General features: G+C 23.7%; 1 protein-coding gene across 21 annotated transcripts in view; it reads left to right on the forward strand.

Annotated features, from left to right (window-relative positions):
• The window catches only part of LOC122507790 (basement membrane-specific heparan sulfate proteoglycan core protein), a 282,285-nt gene that overhangs the window by 176,749 nt on the left and 91,020 nt on the right, over positions 1-14,516 (forward strand). For 16 of the 21 annotated variants that reach the window (XR_006302150.1, XR_006302162.1, XR_006302152.1 and 13 more), the window contains one exon: positions 11,052-11,168. The exons of 2 other annotated variants lie outside the window; for them this stretch is intronic. Coding sequence is in view for 2 of the 19 variants with exons in the window: in XM_043620734.1 (XP_043476669.1) it covers positions 11,052-11,168 (117 nt within the window). In the remaining 17 variants the exon portion in view is untranslated. Of the gene's footprint in view, positions 1-4,897; positions 7,019-11,051; positions 11,169-14,516 lie in introns of those variants that run through there. 3 more of the 21 variants (XR_006302153.1, XR_006302161.1, XR_006302163.1) reach the window with 1 other exon arrangement.

The following is a 14,516-nucleotide window of genomic DNA, read 5'->3' on the forward strand; positions in this document are numbered from 1 at the left end:
GGTTTTTTGCTCTTTTTAATTTTTTCTTTTTTCTTTTATTCTCGTTTTTCACTTTTTTTGGCTTTCTCAATTTTCTACTTTTTATTTTTTTCATTTTTCTGTTTTTTCTTTACTTTTATTTTTCTTTTTTGATTTCTTCTTTATTTTCAATTTCCTTTTATTTATTTTCTTTTTTTCATTTTTTCACTTTTCTTTTTTTTCTCTTTTTTCAGTTTTCTTTATTTTTACTTTTTTGTTTTTCCTTTTTCTATTTTTTCAGTTTTCGGTTTTTTCTTTATTTTCGCTTTGCGATTTTTCCACTTTTTGATTTTTTCCCTTTTTCAATTTTTTCTTTTTTTCCTTTTTCTGCTTTTTATGTAATTTTCCTTTTTCATTTGTGATTTTTTCTTTGTTTTCAATTATCTTTTTCTTTCATTTTCTTTGAACCATTTTTTCACTTTTTGTGTTTTTTTTCTATAATTTTCCTTTTCTATTTTTGATTTGTATTCATTTTCAATTTTCTTTCATTTATTTTCTTTTCTCCCTTTTTCACTTTTCTTTTTTTTCTTTTATTTACTTTTCTATTTTTTCTTATTTTCAGTTTTCTTTATATTTACTTTTTTTGTTTTTCCACTTTTCGGTTTTTTTGTCCTTTTCAATTTTAATTTTTTGTGTTTTTTTTAATTTTCCTTTTCCATTTTTGATTTTTTCGTTGTATTCGTTTTCAATTTTTTTTCATTTATTTTCTTTTCCCCATTTTTTTAGTTTTCTTTATTTTAATTTTTTTTTTGTTTTTCCTTTTTCTATTTTTTTTTTTACTTTTTGGTTTTTTCTATATTTTCACTTTGCCATTTTCCATTTTTTGTCGTCTTCAATTTTCCATTTTTTCTGCTTTTTCTTTAATTTTCCTTTTCCATTTTTGATTTTTTTGTTGGAATTTTCAATTTTCTTTCATATTTATTTTCTTTTCTTATTTTTTCACTTTTATCTTTTTTCTCTTTTTCATTTTTTCAGTTTCCTTTATTTTAAGTTTTTTTGTTGTTCCTTTTTCTTTTTTATATTTTTTCTTTGTTTTCATTTTTTTTTATAAAACTTTGAATCTAAGAATTAAGGTCCTAAAAACAAAAAAACTAATTTTTATTTATTTTCACTTTTTAATTTTTTCTTTTTTTAACTTCTTTTTATATTTTCTATTTTTTCACTTTTCTATTTTTCCTTTTATTAATTTTTCTTTATTTTCACTCTCCGATTTTATTCTTTTTCTCCAATTTTCTATTTTTTTCTATATTTTCTCCTTCATCATATATATTTTTAACTTTTTTTTTCTTTCTTATTTTTTTTTGACTTGTTGTATTAGCTTCTTCCTGTGTCCTTTTTTAAAAGTTTATCTTTCTCCTGCCACTGCGACTATCTCAGTATTTGTCTTTCTCCCTTGTTCCTACATTGACAAGCAATGAATCGACAGTTGTACGTCGACAGAAAGGATTTACGGCTTATCATGAACGAAATGGTGACGTAATTACAAAGTAGAAAGAAAACCATTGACTTGTTGCATCTTGCCCTCTTTATATATAGATAAAAGCGCCTCTACCCACGTATAAAAATCGATTAGAAAAATATCCAAATAAATTTAATCGAAATTATTTCCCCTTCGATTAATCATTTTCCCTTGGATAATTCAAAGTTTATTTTTACCAAAAAGTCTATTTTCAAAAATAAAATACCTACAAATAAAGAAAAAAATAAAAATACAAATAACAATTTTAGATTTTACAATTTCTTTTTTAATTTTTTATTCGTTTTATCAAGATTTTTTTCTGAATCTTTTTTTCGAGCTTATTTTTGATCTATCCTTATTTTTTTTGTCAAGTGCTATTTTTAAAATTCTCAAGATAGTATAAGTTGACTGTTTAAAGTAATAAATTTTGAATTTGCTTTAAAATTTAAAATTTCTCTCTCACTACAAGAAAGATATTTTTCTTTTTCTATAAATATATACGAAACCGTTCGTGCCTGTCGATCTTTATTACATGTACTCGTTTTATTTTTATTTCATTGCTGTCGTCATTCTCATACTCATCCACGTAAACACCATGACGTGTTCGTATATTAGATGAAGTTTCAAGGCGAATTATCAAAATTGAAAAAACTCAAAGGAACAAAATTTTTGGACACGGATCAACGACAAATATTAAAACCACCATTCAATCTCATTCGAAATCAAATAAAAAGAAGAAGAAACATTGTAATGAAAATACGAAGAATAATAAGAATTGCACCGAATCGTCATCTGTAGGAAGAACAAAAAATGAACAAGTAAAATTAGTCGAAACTAATGAAATAGAAGAAAATAACGAAATCGGAAAATATCAAATCGGAGAAATTAAAATTGGGAAAAGTGAGAAAATTACAAATGAGGAAATTGAGTCAAACGAAGAAATAGAGTCGAACGAAGAAATTGACTCAAATGAAGAAATTGAGTTGAATAATGAAATAGAGACAAATATTTCAGAGTCAGAAAATGAAATAGAGTCAGAAAAGAAAAAATCAAATAATAAAGAGACGAATAAAAATCGAGAGAAGACGAAAAATAAAGATTTAACGAAAGCTGAGAAAAATATTATCATTACCACAAATACGGAATTGTCGAAATCTTCAAAATCGCCAATGATTACAGTTCTTCAATACGAACCGATTTTTGATTTCAATCGAACTATTATTCTAACGACGAAATATCAGAAAGAAGACACTTCCGTCAAGAAAACGACAAATAATGAAATTTCAAATAATGCGATTATTAGAATTGAAAGTAAGCATACAAAGGAAAAAAAGAAGACAAATAAAAAGGGTAAAAAAGGCTCGAATAGGTCAAAAAGAAAACGACACTTTTCGACGACCACTGAAAATTCACTTAATTCGGAATTAAACGTCACGGCGATAGTGAATCAGAAAAAAGAAGAGAACTCTGGAAGTACAACGGAAAATTTTACCGAAGATTTTAGAGTTGTTGTCTTTTCGGATTTGAAAAGCGATTCGGAATTCGCTAGGCAAGAGGATAAAGTGAATAATGAGAAGAAGAAATTAAAAGCTAACTTTACGCAAGAAATTGTAAAAAATAGTTTGGAAAATTCGAGTATTCATTTTCATAACGGTTTCAGTAATTTTAATAGCAACAGTAGTTTTGGTGACGAAATTAAGGACAACGAAGTCGAGAATGGATTAAATTCACCGCCGAGTAACAAAGTCGATAATAAATTCAATTTAACGCTGAATAACACAGACGAGGGGAAAATTAATTTGCCCCCAAATAACAAAGTCGAAGGCAAATTGAATTTACCTCCGAATAACAAGTTTGATGGTAAATTGAATTCACCCCCGAATAAAAAAGTTGAAGGTAAATTGAATTCACCCCCGAATAAAAAAGTTGAAAGTAAATTAAATAAAATAAACAAAGAAAGTAAATTAAATAAAATAAAGAATGAAAATAAAATAAGCAAAGAAAGTAAATTAAATAAAACGAACAAGGAAAATAAATCGAATAAAATAGACATTGAAAGTAATTTCGTAACAAAGAAAAATAGTAAACTAAACAAATCGAAAAAAGGGAAAGAAAAAATTGATCATAATTATAAAAAGATGGAGAATTTAACTGATATTGTTGTGGGTAATTATACGGCAAAAGTTGGATCATCGGTTCATAAATATATTACGAAACATAATATTACTTATATTGTTCCGAATGTAACGGATGTTGTTCAAATTAGTAACAAAACGACTGATAAGAAATTGGAAAATTATCAAATTACAACAACTCCTAAAGCGATTAAACGAAAAAAAGGAAAGAAACGTAAAAATAAACTTAAAAAAGCTAAAGTCAAAGTGGAGAGTCAAACTGATGTGAAGAATGATGATAAACATACGGGAAGCGAAGGTGTGAAAAATAAAAACAGCGAAAGTTTTAACATTGATGAAAACGGTATTAAAAGTAATGGAAGTTTTGTAAGTAAAGAAAACGTTACTAAAAGTGACGAAAATGTTATTAAAAGTAAAAATGTTGCTGAGGGTAAAATAATTGTTACCAAAACTGACGAAAATTTTATTAAAAGTGATAATGTTGCTGAAGGTAAAATAATTGTTACCAAAACTGACGAAAATGTTATTAAAAGTGATAATGTTGCTGAAGGTAAAATAATTGTTACTAAAACTGATGAGAATGTGATTAAAAGTAATGAAAATATTACTGAAACTAATAAGAATTTTATTAAAATTAATCAAAATGTTACCACAAGCCAAAAACCAAAAAAATGCGAGACGAAATGCATCAATTTTTGGCGAAAACTTTATTTGGATTTATTGAAAAGAGTTTCGTCAAAATCTAACGAAACTTTATCAGGTTTTACTCCAGTAAATGAAAATGACATCGATTTTGGACTCTCCTCCACTTCCTTAAATAATTCCCTCGACTGTTTCGAACCAATTTTAGATCAAAATGGCAAGTCTACAAACGAGACGGAGAAAAATAAAGAAGTTGGTAAAAATGAAGAGGAAAAAGTGGACGATGAAGGGGAGACAAAGAAGAAAGGAGAAGAGGAAAAATGGAAATTTCCGGAAGTTGAGAAAGAGAGTAAAAAAATCGAAATGATAAAAGAAAAGTTGAGTAGTGTCAAGGAAACAGAAGGCGAAAAGGAAAATGAGAAGATGAAGGAGGAAGATTTCAAAGAAAAAGGGTTGAAGGAGGTAAATAATAATGGTAAGAGGAAAAAAGAAGATGGAAAAGAAGGAAAAGAAAAAGAGGGTAAAAGGGAAGGAAAGGAAAAAGATGGTAAAAAAGAAGGTAAAGAAAAAGAAGACAAAAAAGAAGGAAAAGAAAAAGGTGTCAAAAAGGAAGGAAAAGATGTTAAAAAGGAAGGCAGAAAAGGAGGAAAAGCAAGAGAAGATAAAAAAGAATTAAAAGAAAAAGAAGGTAAAAGAGAAGAAAAAGAACATAAAAAAGAAGAAAATGAAGATCAGAAAGAATTAAAAGAAGATGATGATGAAAAATATATGCAGAAAAAAGCGGAAGTGAAAAAGTTCAAAACGAATAAATTGGAGAAAATATTAGGTAAAGAGGACAAAACAGGAAAAGTGGGTAAAAAAAGGAAGAAAGGAAAGAAAAAATCTCGTACCACTGAGAAAACAATTTCCACAACTTCTTTACCAGTCACAAATTTAAATTCTGCAAATTCAAATTCTACAAATTTAAAATCTATCGATTTAAATCCTACAGATTTTAATTCTACAATTTTAAATTCATCAAATTTAAATACAAATTTAAATCCAAATGTAAATCCAAATTTAAATCCTACACATTTTAATACAAATTCGAATTCTATAGATTTAAATTCTACAAATTCCAAATTTTACAACAACCAAAACTCCTTCACTGTCTCCAAAGAAAAAAACCCAAATTCGATGAATGATCTGGAAACTTCCGAATCGAATAAAAAAGCCGATTACAATCTACAAGAAGAAAAAAACACAACTAATTTTCCATCAATTGAAACTACTACCGAATCACTAAAACTTGGAGGTTGGACTTTTAGTTTAGATCAATTTAAAAAATTGTTCACATCTCACTTTTTTGAAGAAGAAGGAAACAATTCGGAAAATAATAAACAAGACAAATCCACATCATCATCATCATCAGTTAATAAAGAAGAACAAGAAGAAAATTATTGGCAAACAAATGAAATAACATTCAATAAAATATCAACCGAATCACTGTCAACATTCGAGGAAAATAAAAATACATTTCAAGAAATAAATATCACTGATACAACAAATTTACAACAAAATTGTGAATTTTCTAATTGTACGACAAAAATTGACGGTACAAATTTGACAAATACAGAAAAATATTCATCATTAGTAAAGAAGATACGAAAGCCAAAGGAGGAGAAGAAAAAGAAAAAGAATAAGAAAAATTGTAAGAAGGAACCAAATTCGGAGAAGTGTATGAAGAAAAAAAGTGAAGGTACTACCACTACTAGTGAAAAGACGATTGTTACCACGACAGAATTTGAAAATCGTGAATTTGTCTCCGATGAGAATTTCGATTCAAAGGAGGCGAGAAACAAGAAGAATAAAAAAATGAAAGAAATGATTGGTGATGGTATACGAACGGGTAAATTTTGGAATCGAATTTTACAATCTAATGAGAAGAAGGTCCCACTGTCGGAGAGATTGAAAAAAAATGACAAGTCTATTTCGATAAAGGAGGAGGGAGATAATAGGAGTCGAAATTTTGGGAATAGTAGAAGAGTTGAGGACGATAATTTGGATCAAAATTCGGATCCAAATTCGAGGAATAATAGAAGAAATAAAATGGATCACGACGAAAATGAAGATAAGGTTCAAAATTCTAGAAACAATAGAAGAAATAAAATAGACAACTTTGATAATAACCAAAATCAAAATTCTGGAAATAATAGAAGAAATGGAGTCAAGTACGGCTATGGTAAAGATAAGGATCAAAATTTTGGGAACAATAGAAAAAATAAAATAGTTGATGACAAGGACGAAAAAAATCACGAAGAAGATGGTTATGTTAATGGTGATGATAATAATGAAAATGATGATGAAGATGATGATACAGATGACGATTTCGACGACGAAGACTATAAAGAAGACGACGAAGATGATGATAACGAAATAAATGCCGAGGACTATGATACAATTAACGGAAATCAATGTCTCGATAATGAGCATTATTGTGGTGGGATTTGTATACCGAATGCATTAATATGCGACTCGAGGAAGCATTGCAGCGATGGAAGTGATGAGGAGAATTGCTTCAATAAAAATGATACTAGTAAAAATCGAAAGATGATTAAGACTGGTACTAACAAAATTCTTGAGTCAACAATCTACGAGAGTCGAAATCCTTGTGGAGAGTGGGAATTCTATTGTGATGGGAGATGCATCACAAAGGAAAAAATTTGCAATGGATATATTGATTGCATCGATGGGAGTGATGAGGATTCGCGAAATTGTAGACCAGGTAGATGAGAACACTAATTATTTATTAGACAAATGTGTATTCGTCCAGACAATAATTATATATATGCTGTACAAAAAAACGGCTTTTCCAGTGGGTAAATATTTCGATATAATTTTTTATACTTTTGAATTTTTGATGCAGGATTTTCTTTGGGTATATTTTGGTTGTACTTGTAATGAATAATTTGCAAATTAAAAAATGCTCCAAATATTTTTTTAAGAAGAAAAATATTTAGAGCATCTTTTAATAAAAAATTTTGCTTCTTGATAATATTTTTCGAGCATTTTTAAATTATTTACTTCACAATTGAATTTGAATTTCTATTAAAATGTAAACGAAAATAATAAATGGCAGCATTAAAATGAAATGAATAAAATAAACGACATTTTCGATATTTTTCTTTTTTTTGTTCTTAAAACTTGATCCGAGGTCTGAAGTTAAACTACATAGAAGTTTAAAAGTTCGTAATTTATTAAAAATTTAATTGAATCATAAATTTGATTTCAATAAAATATTTCCCTTTACATATCCTGCGTCAAAAATTCATGTACCAGAAAGTACGTTTTGTACTAGCTATACAGGAATTAAATTTGGAAATAAAAAAAAAATCGAGAAAACAAGAGTCTTTTCGCATTGGTGGATTCAACATGACAAAAAAAAAAAGAAAGTTGGTGGTACTGTAAATAATTTACCTGTAAACGCTTGAAATTGTGTGTCGTCTCCGTTTTCTGAAAGTGGTTGGAATACACACATGTAAATATGCATGTGAATGGGATTAAAAATATATATTCTCGAAAGTAAACTTCACTTTCTGGACGTGCATTGAAAAAAATATTGTTACGAAAAAGATTAACAATTGTTAATTAGTATAATTTTTATTTTATTTAAAACTTTAATTTAATTTGAATAATTAATAACGAAACATAATTTACAATATTTTTGGGAAAAAAATAAACAATTGTTAATGATGTTGTTATAAAAGAAATTAATAACTGCAGTCAGAAAAAAAAATTTTTTGATTCAGAGTCTACTTAATTATTTGGTTCACGTAAATTTTATTTCTTTGAAATAAATTTTATTTCGGTCGAGCAATTTTTATTTTTCTTTATTTCAAATAAATTTTTATTTGGTACAATAAATTTTATTTGGTTCAAGTAAATTTTATTTGTTTCAAATATATTTTATTTGATCCAATTAAATTTTATTTGGTTTAAGTAAAAATTTTGTTTGTGTCAATGAAATTTTATTTGCTTCAAGTAATAATTTTATTTACTTCAATTAATAATTTTATTTGGTTCAAGTAAAATTTTATTTGAATCAAGTAATAATTTTATTTGGTTCAAGTAAATTTTATTTGATTCAAGTAAATTTTATTTGATTCAAGTAAAAATTTTATTCGGTTCCAATAAAAATTTTGTATTAGTACGAATAAAAATTCTATTTAGCTCAAAAAAAATTGATTTTTATTTGTGCTAAATACAATTTTCATTATTTAAGCACATTTCTGTTTATTAAACTCATTTTATTATCCTATAAATATTTTTTTATTTATTTTACTTTATATTTAAATTTTTATTCAGCCCAAATAGAATTTGAATTTAAAACAAATAATTCAGTAATCTCTGTGACAAATTTACTTTTACTTGACTCAAATAAATTATATTTCTTTCAAGTAAAACATTTTTCTGAGTGTACTACACTGAAAAAAAATTTATTTAATTTAAAAAAACAAATTACTTATCAGCTATTAAATAAATATTCACTTGAATCAAATAATTTTTATTCAAATCAAATGAATTTGAATTAATAATTATTTGAACAAAATTTCAGTATTTGGAGCAAATACCATTTAATTGATTAAAATAAAAATTATTTGATTCAGAAAAAAATTATTTGATTCAGAAAAAAATTATTTGATTCAGAAAAAAGTTATTTGATTCAGAAAAAAATTATTTGATTCAAGTAAATATTTATGGGAAATAATAATAGACAAATAATCAATCACTTGAATAAAATAAATTTTTTTTCCAGTGTATTGAAAAAAAATTGTTACTAGTTTTATAGTTGATTTCAAAAAAAAAATTAGTGTACATAAGTTAGTGTATTGCATTATAGTATAAGTAGTATAATTAATTCCTATTTATATCAGTAATTCCAAAAATCACAATTTGTAAAATTGTGCTTTCTTTCCCCCACACGTTTTTCACTCCCCCCCCAAAAAAAACATTTTCCTGTACATAATTTCACAGATGAATACAAATATATACCAGTAAAACTCTCTTTGTGAATAACAAAAGTATAAGCTTTAAGTGTTAGAAAGCTTATTAAAGTTCTATGTACATATGTATTTTAAAAGAAACTTTATTGCGGTTCAAGAGTTACAGGTGCTTTTGATGTATCAAGTAATAATATCTCCAATCATCAATCTACATACTTGCTGCTCTTAAAACTGCTTTCAATGTTTTTTCTATATACGTTCATAAATTTTTTTTAGTGTTTTCAAACCAGCGTCCTTTACACGTCTAGGGTAAAACGAATTTCGTTTAATTTTCATACAAATGAAATAAAATTTTTTTTATTTTGTCGTTGGCTTGTTACTTGGGGCAAAATTTGCAGAAAATTTTTATTTTTTGAAATAATGTGAAAAAAAAAATTAAACAATGGAAGAAAATAAAAAAAAACTTCTGTATTTTTTTGCATTTTTTTAAAAAATATTTTGTACTTTTTTAAAAATTACTTCAGTATTTTTTAGATTCTGCATTTTTCTTTTTCTGTATTTTTTTTTAATTTCTGTACTTTTTTATTTTCTCTATTCTTTTAAAAAGTAATTTTGCAGTATTTTAAAAAATTACTTTTGTATTTTTTTGAAAAATACTTTTGTATTTTTTTTAATTGCTTCTGTATTTTTTATTGTCTGTATTTTTTAGTTTCTACATTTTCTTCATAAATACTTTTTCGCATTTTTTTGAAAAGTACTTTTGTACTATTATTTATAAAAATTACTTTTGTATTTTTTATTTTCTGCATTTTTGAAAAATATACTTTGTACTTTTTTAAAAATTACTTCAGTATTTGTTAGGTTCTGTATTTTTTTTTAATTTCTGTATTTTTTTATTTTCTCTATTTTTTTAAAAAGTAATTTTGTAGTATTTTAAAAAATACTTTTATATTTTTTAAATTGCATCTGTATTTTTTTATTTTCTGTATTTTTTACTTTCTACATATTCTTCAAAAATACTTTTTCGCATTTTTTTGTAAAGTTCTTTTTTTGTATTATTTTAAATAATACTTCTGTATTTTTATATTTCCTTTAATTTTTGTATTCTTTTTAAATACGTATTTATATCTCGAAATAGAAAAATACAGAAACTACTGAAAATAAAAATATACAGAAAATATTCGAAATAAGAAAATACAAGTATTTATTACAGTATTTATTGGAGTATTTTTTGTATTTTGAGTATTTTTTTTAAAAAATACGGAAAATAAAGAAATATTTCTGTATTTATTAAAAAAATACTCAAAATACAAAAAATACTCCAATAAAAAAAGAAGCAAAAAACATTAAATAAAAAGATACAGAATATACGGTAAATACAGAAAATTCTGAAAATATAGAAAATACTGATAATAAAAAATACAGAAAATATTGAAAATAAAAAAATACAGAAAATATTGAAAATAAAAAAATACAGAAAATACTGACAATATAAAAAAATACAGAGAAAATACTAAAAATACAAAAGATTCAGAAAACAAAGAAGATAAAAAATAGAGAAAACAAATAAAATACTCACCTTGTGCATTTATTTAAAAATTAAAAAAAAGGTAGATTTACAACACATGAACGGTGGATTAAAGGAGAGTATAAATTAGACATTGATCGCCTACGCAAACAAGGTGTGAATACGGGTCAAGTATTTGATGAGACTTAATCGAAATCGTTTTACCTAATGACACGCTAGGCGCCATGTTTGATGAAAAAAAAGAAAAAAAAAAGAAAGGGAATCTATTTCATTGCCGGGCCCTGTAGGTTTGGCTCCGTGCCCTTCAATGGACTTCACCTGCGAGGACGGCTCTTGTATACCAGTAACCTCGGTTTGCGACGGATACGACGACTGCCCCAAGGCAGAAGATGAGCTTCATTGTGGTACATAATCCTTTCCTTAAAACCACTTTAGACACCAGAGAAAATTCGCTGTTCTTCATTTTTTTCAACTTTTTATGCATTGTGTTGTTTTAAATTAGAGAAAAATGGTTAATTTCCCCCCTTTTTTTCCAAGGGACAAATTTCAATTATTTTAATTTCACAATTAATTGGATTGTTTAACAATATTATTTATTTATTTGTTTTTGTTTTGTTTATTGATTTAATGTTTGTTTACTTATTTGACTAGTAATTTAGTAACTTATTTTTTGTTTAATTATTTTTCTTTGATTATTTTTTTGATTATTTCTTTGATTATTTTTTTGAATATTTCTTTGATTATTTATTTAATTATTTATTTAACTATTTATTTCTTTATTTGTTTAATTAATTTGCTTAATAATTTATTAATTTTTTTTTTATTTAGATATTTTTTGATTATTTAATTATTTATTAAATTATTTAATTGTTTATTTAGTTATCTATTAATTTGTTTAATAACTTATTTACTTGTTTATTTTTTTGTTCATTTATTTATTTTCTTATTAACTTTTTTGGTTTAGTTATTTATTAATCTATTTAGTTGTTTAATAATTATTTTACATATTTATTAGTTTATTTATTTAGTTAGTTATTTGAATATTTAATTGTTTATTAATTTGTTTATTTGGTTTTTTTATTCTTTATTCGTATATTTACTTTTTTTTATTTTTTATTTGTTTAATAATTCATTTACTTTTGCATTTGTTCATTTATTTATTCGTTTCTTTACATATTTACTAATTTGTTTATACATTTTATTTATTTAGAATTAGAATTAAAGTCAAAAAAGCCTTTGTAATACAAATCATACATTTATTTGTTTATTTAGTTGTTTAGTAATTTGATTATTTAATTTTTTATTAATTTGTTTATTTAATTCTTTGATTACTTATTTGTTCGTTTCCTTATTTAGTAATCTATTATTTTTTATTGTATATTATTTGTTTACTAATTTATTTATTTATTTAGTTACTTTATTATTTTTTTGTTTATTTAGTTACTTTATTTTTATTTATTTATTTATTTATTTATTTATTTGTTTAACAATTTATTTACTTATTTACCTGTATATTTATTTATAACTATAGTTATAAATAAATATACAGGTAAATAAGTATAAAAAAATCTTGACGAAATATATTTCGTCAAGATTTTTTTTCTTTCATTTTTGTTTAAAACAATTTTTTTATTCTTTATTCGTTTATTTACTTTTTTTTATTTTTTATTTGTTTAATAATTCATTTACTTTTGCATTTGTTCATTTATTTATTCGTTTCTTTACATATTTACTAATTTGTTTATACATTTTATTTATTTAGAATTAGAATTAAAGTCAAAAAAGCCTTTGTAATACAAATCATACATTTATTTGTTTATTTAGTTGTTTAGTAATTTGATTATTTAATTTTTTATTAATTTGTTTATTTAATTCTTTGATTACTTATTTGTTCGTTTCCTTATTTAGTAATCTATTATTTTTTATTGTATATTATTTGTTTACTAATTTATTTATTTATTTAGTTACTTTATTATTTTTTTGTTTATTTAGTTACTTTATTTTTATTTATTTATTTATTTATTTATTTATTTGTTTAACAATTTATTTACTTATTTACCTGTATATTTATTTATAACTATAGTTATAAATAAATATACAGGTAAATAAGTATAAAAAAATCTTGACGAAATATATTTCGTCAAGATTTTTTTTCTTTCATTTTTGTTTAAAACAATTTTTTGTGAAATTAAAAACTAAATGAAATTTACAATTTTGCAAAAAAAGACGACAAAACTCATCTATTGAATATTATACATTTTTTCTCTGGTGACGAATTTTCCAAAACCTTGCTTCGCTCGCATTCATGTAATAGCTGCGCTTTTCCCCGGGAAAAAAATGATTTTCTTAATTTAATAGAATTTTAGTAAAACAAATTTTAATTTAGAAATATATATATTTTTTATTCTTGTCCTTTTCAGTAAAACATTTTTTGTAATTGAAAATGAGAAAAATTTACTCACCATTTTTTCTCCTTGAAAAATATAATTTTTTTCCCTCTCAAATAAGAATAACTGTAAATTAATTTAATTAAAATAATAGTGTAATTGTGTTAATAATCAATATTTAAATATTAGTAGCCAGTATAGAATTAAATTTGTAATATACATAATATATTGTGTGCTCTAACATAATTAGTAAATATACTAATTTTTAATGTAGTCAGCTTGTAACGTAGGAAAAGCTTCTTTTAAAATATTTATATAGGTAATAATAATTCGAAAGATAAATTTAATATATTTTTTAATCTCATTGTAAAAAGCTTAAAAAATATTTTGTTTTTTCTCTTATATAAAAAGTAACTAATTGTTACTATATTGTATTTAGTTAACGGTTAATTAATATTAAAGCAAATAATTATTTAATATTTAAATAAATATGTTAGTTAATATTATTGTTAATTAGTTTGCGAAGAAGTTAATATTAATTAATATTAATATTACTTAATATTAATTAGTTAACTAATTAGTTAATATGAATATGTTTATTAGTTAGTTAATATTTTTTAGTTAACTAATTAATCCATATTAATTAGTTAACGATATAGTTAATATTAATTAGTTAATGAATTATGTAATATTAATTAGTTAATTAACTAGTTAATATTAATTAGTTAATGAATTAGTTACTATTAATTAGTTAACTAATTAATTAATATTAATAAATTTATTAATTAATTAGTTAATATTAATTAGTTAATATAAATTATTTAAGTAACTAGTTAATTACTTAGTTAACTAATTAGTTTATATTAATTAGTAGACTAATTAGTTAATATTAATAACAATAAAAATTAGCTAATATTAATTATCAATTTTTTTTTTTTTAAAAACAGTTGTTCGAATAAAATGTACAAAAATAGTTTTAATAGTTTAAATGATTAAAATTGAAATAGTTTTAAAAAATGATGAATATACATTTTTATTTTTTTATTTTTTTTATTAACATTTGAAATCTGACCGCGTATGATTATAAAATAGACTAGTTAGTTTATATCTAATGAAGAAAACATCATCATCATCATCATCATCATCACTTGATGAAAGTGAATGCAACCTACATTCATTTGTCATATCTATTATTGAAAGGCTAATTAAATGCGAGTGACATGTAACTGGAACTTCTCACCATATACTTTTAATAATTAATCACAAAAAAAAGAGAAAAATTAATGAGTAAGAGAGCATGTTGCGTTTCAAAAAATTACGTCACTTCATTTTACGAGATCACGTCAATCATTTATTTAAACTTTG

Source organism: Leptopilina heterotoma, unplaced genomic scaffold, assembly GCF_015476425.1.
Source record: "Leptopilina heterotoma isolate Lh14 unplaced genomic scaffold, ASM1547642v1 Lhet_114, whole genome shotgun sequence".
Lineage (NCBI taxonomy): Eukaryota > Metazoa > Arthropoda > Insecta > Hymenoptera > Figitidae > Leptopilina > Leptopilina heterotoma.